The following is a 7336-nucleotide window of genomic DNA, read 5'->3' on the forward strand; positions in this document are numbered from 1 at the left end:
TGTGCACAGGTGTGTGGAGTCAAGGTGACGGAAAAGGAGTCCGGGAGGATGGGAGATGGCGACCTCTGGTGGTGAGAGGGAGAACACCAGACGCCAGACCCTGACCATACAAGTCTATGATTCACAAGTCAATATGAATGTTATTTGCTATTGCAAAAATCATCATCATCATCATCATCATCAGTATTTTGATCTTGTTTTGCTGTAAAAATCTAATTAAAACAATACATTTTTTAAGTTTAGTCCATTAAAATAGCATAAGCTTTATTAAAACCATGAATTAGTTTCAATTGGCCATACATTAAGGTTTTAAATTAAATTCATTTATAAACACCTATAAACATGATCTTATTCCTTTTAAAATAGTTTTAACATAATAACATGATTATTGGTAATGCATAAAACATGCTGACAACAATGTGAGCTGTAACAGAACAGAGCAGAGAAAAGTGTATTGATTTGTAATATATTTAAGCAATATCACCCTTGGGACTGCAACAGTACAACTGTACATGTGATACTGCTTTTATGCAAGAGTTCAATAAACAAGTAATATTGAGAAACTTACAATTTAGCCACAATATTGACAACTGTTTTGCATATTTGTGCTCCACCAATGAAAATAATCTCATTCTGCTTTCTTCTGTCAAGCTAGCGAGTGGTAAACACAGCCATAATAGTGATCTGGATCCACCCCTATTCACGGAGCCCCTTGAGGACTGTATAGTGGATGAAGGAAATGACATCACACTGAAAGGGACTATCACAGGGAGCCAGCCAATCAGCATTTCCTGGCTTCATAATGGTGAGTTCAGTTTTTTTTCTTTATATTGATTTTGCTGTTTGAAACATATGAGTCTGAGTAAGAATATGTACTCAACATTAGATACATGACTCGATATATAAATATGTGTTTGTATGCACATTTGTTATGTTTTCATATGCAGGTTCCTGTTCCCTACCGGAGTTTGTAATTTAAATTGTTCAATAATTAAAAAAAAAAAAGAAAAAGATGAGTCCTTCACATTTCAATTACAAACAGAACATTATTTTCAAGTTTTAAAAACTTTTATAATTCTGTCTCTTCTTAATGCCACAAAGTCACTCCTTCTCTGCCTTTGTCTCCCTCTTTCTGTCTATTTGTACCACACCCGTTTCAGGTAAGGCTGTGCTGTTTGGTAAATCCTCATTAGTGGGACGAGTGGTGACTTTGGTAGTTAAGGAATGTCTCCCAGAGGACGCTGGGGCTTATACATGTGTGGCCGAAAACACAGCAGGAGAAACATCCAGCAGTGCAGCATTGTGTGTGAGAGGTAAGTATGAACGCAAATTCAACCTTAGTTTAAAGTGTGTAGTGTATAGCTATTTAACAAGAGCAATGAATGTCCATTATGTCAATGAATGTCTATATATGGGGCAGTTACATTACTAGCACAGTGCAGGTGTTTCTTTTTTCATCATATGTGACCCTGGACCACAAAACCAGTCATAAGGGTACATTTTTTGAAATTGAGATTTATACATCATCTGAAAGCTGAATAAATAAGCTTTACATTGGTATGGTTTGTTAGGATAGGACAATATTTGGCCGAGATACAACTATTTGAACATCTGGAATCTGATTGAGAAAATCTCATTAAAGTTGTCCAGATGAAGTTCTTCGCAATGCATATTACTAATCAACAATTAAGTTTTCATATATTTACAGTAGGACATTTACAAAATATCTTCATGGAACATGATCTTTAAATAATATCCTAATGATTTTTGGCATAAAAGAAAAATCAATAATTTTAACCCATAGCTACAATGTATTTTTGGCTATTGCTACAAATATACTCCAGCGACTTAAGACTGGTTTTGTGGTCCAGGGTCACATAAACAGAAGTGTGAATTGACAGGGTTATCAATGTTAATTACCTTGTCTAATGTCATTCTCTCTCTCTCTCTCTCTCTCTCTCTCTCTCTCTCTCTGAGAGGTGCATGCTGGGAGTGTGTATGCGTGAGAGTGGAGCGTGCTGGTGAAAGCGGGTGTAAAAACTTGGTGCTGTTTATCTTTCTTTTATTTTTATTTTCCCCCTTTCTTTGGCGATATTATTTCAGACTAGAGTGGCGTTGTGTAAATTGGCTCTTTTTTTGTTGTTGGCCGACATGGCTGACTCTGTCCAAGATATGCCACACCTGACTCGACGTAATGGGTGCAGGTGTGTGCCAGAACCCGGTGTAAGCGTGGAAGTGGTATTTGTCATAGTCGGAGAACAAATTGGATTCGACAATATTATATCAGCTTCACAAATGAATAAGGCGATTGTTGTGTTTCTGAAAACGGAACAGTTAATTAATCAGTTAACTGAGAGTGGTTTTGGGTGAGAGAAACGTTTGTGCCCGTGAAACCGTTAGCTGCACCTGCAACAAAAATAACAATAATGTTCCGCCTTTTGTCTCAAATAATGCCATAGTTAAAGAATTGGTGCGATATGAAAAAATTGCAAGTCCAATTAGGATGATACCGCTAGGATGCAAAAACACTGCTCTTAAACATGTACTTTCGTTTCGACGACAAGTGTTTATGTTTTTGACTTCACCTGAACGCACTTTAGAGATTTCTTTCCGTGTCAATCACGGAGAGAATTATTATATGGTATACGCGAGCACGGATAACCTTACGTGTTTTGAATGTGGGGAGCTAGGACACAAATGGTTCTCCTGTCCACATAAAGATGTGAGTAACGATCAACAACAGTCAGCCGCTGATATAACTCAATGAGATCTGTATAGTGTAGAACAAATCAATGCTTTTCTTGATGAAACAAAGGGGAAAAGTGTTGAGGTGAGTGATTTCCCCCCCCCCAGATTTAGACAAGTTTGTGGCTTCTGTGATGTGGGCAAGGAAAGTAAGTAGTGACAAAGAGCTTTCACAGCAGAAGCGTTATAGATTAAAGAAACGCATCACTGTTATACGAAAAGGGAGGCCGAAAAGGGGGAAAAATAACTAATCACTATGGGTAATAAGTGCAATAATTTTTTTCTGACCTATTTCTTTCTAATCTTTCTTTTCCCTATGGAGATTTTCCGGGTGGGATCTCTTAATGTAAATGGGATGAGGGAAAAGAAGAAAGCTGAACCAATCTTAGAATGTATTAAATTGAAACGTTTAGATGTGATTTTTTTTTTGCAAGAGATCCATAGTGATTTTAATAATGAGACCGATTGGAAATTGTGGTGGAGAAATGATCAGTTCTTAAATCACGGATCTAAACTGAGTGCAGGGGTTGGCATTATTTTTTCACCATCAGTTAAGGCTAAATGTCTGTTTAAGGAGGAAATTGAGCCAGGGAGATTATTAGCAGTAAGAGTAGAAATTAATGATCTTTGTTTTGTTTTTATTAATATGTATGCACCTAATGGGGGATCTGATAGAATAAAAATCTTTAGCAAATTTCAGGATTTTTTTAAGACAACAGAAGGATGAGGATTTAATCATTGTTGGAGGAGACTGGAATTGCACTCTTGATTTTAATGTAGACAGGAATGGAGAGGAACCATGCATTCAGTCTTCGCGTGTCTTATCTAGTATTGTTAAAAGATATAATTTATCAGATATGTGGAGAGAAAATCCCTTAATAAGACAATACACTTGGGTGAAGATAAATGCTGAGAGAATCTCAGCAGCTCGTTTAGATAGATTGTATTTATCGAAGAATATGAGAAATAGAGTTGTGCACACAGCTATTGTCCCCACACCAAGTACTGGTCATAAATTAGTGACTGTTGATGTTTTATTAACATTGAGAAGATATAAAAGTGTTCACTGGCACTTTAATGTTAAGTTATTACAAAAAAAAAATTTTTTTGAAAATTTTGAATATTTCTGGGAAAAATAAAAAGAGCAGATATAATAATGTTATTTTATGGTGGGAAGTTGGTAAAGCTCATATAAGAGAATTCTGTCAACAATATACGTCGTATTCAGCTACATGTTTGAAATGGACTCTTGAAGGGTTTGAGAAAGAAATTCTTGTTACTGAAAATGATATGATGGAAAACCATTCCGTTAATTTACAGGAGTGGACTGCAAAGAAACAAAGATTGAGTTCTATTTTAAGTTAAAAGTGCTCTTGTGAAAAATAGATTTTTATCATTGAGAGATATAGATGGTCCAACCTCTTATTTTTTTTAACTTGGAATGTAAAACGGTACAGGAAAAACAAATGTTAAGTTTGAAAAACTCTGATGGACTTGTTATGACTGATCCTGTGGAGATGCGTAGAATAGCAGTGGATTTTTATTCTCAGCTCTTTGCGGCTGAGGAAACAGATGATCAGAGTCAAAATGAACTAATACAGAATCTTCCCTGCTTAACTTCTGAGCATAAAGAAAACCTAGACTCTGGACTTTCGTTTGAGGAAGTAAGTGCTGCACTGATGGGACTTTCTTCAGGTCGTACTCCTGGAATTGATGGACTTCCTGGTGAATTTTATAAACCTTTTTGGAATATAATTGGGATTGATGTGTTTGAGGTATTGCAATAATGTCTGAGTGAGGGTTTTCTATCCAAGAGTTGTCAACGAGCAATATTACCTTTGCTGCCAAAGAAAGGAGATATTACATTATTGAAGAATTGGAGACCAGTTGCATTGTTGTGTTCCGAATATAAAATCTTATCAAAATGTCTTGCTACCAGATTGAATAAAGTGCTAAATAGTATTGTATATAAGGATCAATCATATTGTATAAAAGACAGATATATTACTGAGAATCTGTATTTGATGCGTGATGTTATTGATCTAGCCATGTATGACAATATTAACATGGGAATTTTGTCATTAGATCAAGAGAAAGCTTTTGATAGAACTGATCACAAATATCTTTTCAGTGTCATGAAGGCTTTTGGGTTTGGTGATAATTTTATTTCAATGGTAAAAATTACTTTATAAAGATGCAACGTGTATGATAAAAATGGCAGGTGGTCTTAGTGTCCCTGTTAAAGTGCAGAGAGGTATAAGACAGGGTTGTCCAATTTCAGGGCAGCTCTGTACTTTAGCTATTGAACCTCTTCTTTGTAAATTAAGGACAGAGTTAATGGGCTTGCAGATTGCTCCAAATTCAAATATAAATGTAAAAGTTTCAGCATATGCTGATGATATTACAGTCATTATAAGACATGATAAAGATGTTCAGATATTGAAAAGAGTCTTGGAGTGTTATAAGAAAGCTTCATCTGGCAAAGTAAACTGGGAAAAAAGTGATGCCCTGTGGTGTGATGTAGAACATAAGAGACCTTTGCTTCTAGGTAAACTGCAGTGGGGATGATCTTTTTTAGGACCTATTTAGGAAAGGAAGAGTATAGAAGACAGAATTGGGAGGGGCTTGTGGAGAAAGTGTGTGCTCGGTTGTCTCTCTGATAATGACTGCTACCCCAGTTGTCCTACAGGGGAAGGGTACTTGTTTGCAACAACCTTGTTGCTTCTTCTTTATGGCATAAAATGACTATTTTAGAACCTCCTGAAGAATTGGTGAAAGTCATTCAAAAGTATTTAATTAATTTTTTTTGGTCCGGTCAACACTGGCTTAAAGCTCCAGTATTGTTTCTACCCAGACAAGAAGGAGGACAAGGATTGGTGGACATTAAAAGCAAGCTAATGGCTTTTAGACTCCAGACAGCTAAAAGACTCCTCTATGGAGATAACATAAGCTGGTCTGAAGTAGCCTGTGCTCTCTTGAAAAAAGTGGGTAAGATGGAGCTAGACCGACATCTTTTTCTCATGGATACTCAAAACCTTGATTTGTCTGGTTTGACACCTATTTATAACTCGATGAAAGCATGGAGAATTTTTCATATTTCAAGAGAACCAAATGGAGCTGAAGGACTTTGGGCCAAAGAAGAACCGTTGTTGTTTAACCCTGTGATGGACATGGAAATATTACAATCACAATGTGCGAGGAATGCTTTGAGGAATGCAGGAATTCTTAAAATTGGAGATCTAGTCACAACAGAAGGGTGGATGTCGGCTGAGAGACTGGCTACGAAGATGGGTGTCAGGTCAATTCGACTGGCACAAAAGTTATTGAAAAGTCTTGTTGATTTGCTACCAAAGGAGTATATATATGTTTTGAATCGAATGGATGATAATAAGGAACTTTTTTTCCCAGGACTTGAAATTGCACTTGCTGTTGATGAATTTCAAGAACTAGAGGGGAGTTTGCTTACTTTCAGAACTCCTCAATTTGGACTTTTTAGTAATGCTGGGAAACGAACGCTGTATATTGTGTGTATCAAGGCATCACATCTACGTTCCTTGGAAGGACTTAAGGAGTCTAAATGGCAGGATTTTTTTGGATCAGATGCTTCCCCTAAAGGTAGCTGGAGGACTTTGTACAGGTGCATCTCAATAAATTAGAATGTCGTGGAAAAGTTCATTTATTTCAGTAATTCAACTCAAATTGTGAAACTTGTTTATTAAAGAAATTAAATGCACACAGACTGAAGAAGTTTAAGTCTTTGGTTCTTTTAATTGTGATGATTTTGGCTCACATTTAACAAAAACCCACCAATTCACTATCTCAACAAATTAGAATATGGTGACATGCCAATCAGCTAATCAACTCAAAACACCTGCAAAGGTTTCCTGAGCCTTCAAAATGGTCTCTCAGTTTGGTTCACTAGGCTACACAATCATGGGGAAGACTGCTGATCTGACAGTTGTCCAGAAGACAATCATTGACACCCTTCACAAGGAGGGTAAGCCACAAACATTCATTGCCAAAGAAGCTGGCTGTTCACAGAGTGCTGTATCCAAGCATGTTAACAGAAAGTTGAGTGGAAGGAAAACGTGTGGAAGAAAAAGATGCACAACCAACCGAGAGAACCGCAGCCTTATGAGGATTGTCAAGCAAAATCGATTCAAGAATTTGAGTGAACTTCACAAGGAATGGACTGAGGCTGGGATCAAGGCATCAAGAGCCACCACACAAAGACGTGTCAAGGAATTTGGCTACAAAAGTTGGTTAAATGACCATGGTGTTGGTGTGCTTGACTGGCCAGCAAACTCACCAGACCTGAACCCCATAGAGAATCTATGGGGTATTGTCAAGAGGAAAATGAGAAACAAGAGACCAAAAAATGCAGATGAGCTGAAGGCCACTGTCAAAGAAACCTGGGCTTCCATACCACCTCAGCAGTGCCACAAACTGATCACCTCCATGCCACGCCGAATTGAGGCAGTAATTAAAGCAAAAGGAGCCCCTACCAAGTATTGAGTACATGTACAGTAAATGAACAAACTGTTGGAAACTTTTTCCTCGTCGAGGCAGAGACCAGGAGACGATGGGATAT

The 7336-nt window shown here is 37.3% G+C and overlaps 1 protein-coding gene across 1 annotated transcript in view; it reads left to right on the top strand.

Annotated features, from left to right (window-relative positions):
* LOC107674172 (myosin light chain kinase, smooth muscle-like) overlaps window positions 1-7336 on the top strand; it is a 31273-nt gene that overhangs the window by 7914 nt on the left and 16023 nt on the right. Inside the window, exons 2-3 of the mRNA XM_016468073.1 lie at window positions 656-805; window positions 1161-1313. Of these exons, the coding sequence (XP_016323559.1) occupies window positions 656-805; window positions 1161-1313 (303 nt within the window). The remainder of the gene's footprint in view (window positions 1-655; window positions 806-1160; window positions 1314-7336) is intronic.

This window comes from Sinocyclocheilus anshuiensis, unplaced genomic scaffold (assembly GCF_001515605.1).
Source record: "Sinocyclocheilus anshuiensis isolate Anshui unplaced genomic scaffold, SAMN03320099.WGS_v1.1 scaffold893, whole genome shotgun sequence".
NCBI lineage: Eukaryota > Metazoa > Chordata > Actinopteri > Cypriniformes > Cyprinidae > Sinocyclocheilus > Sinocyclocheilus anshuiensis.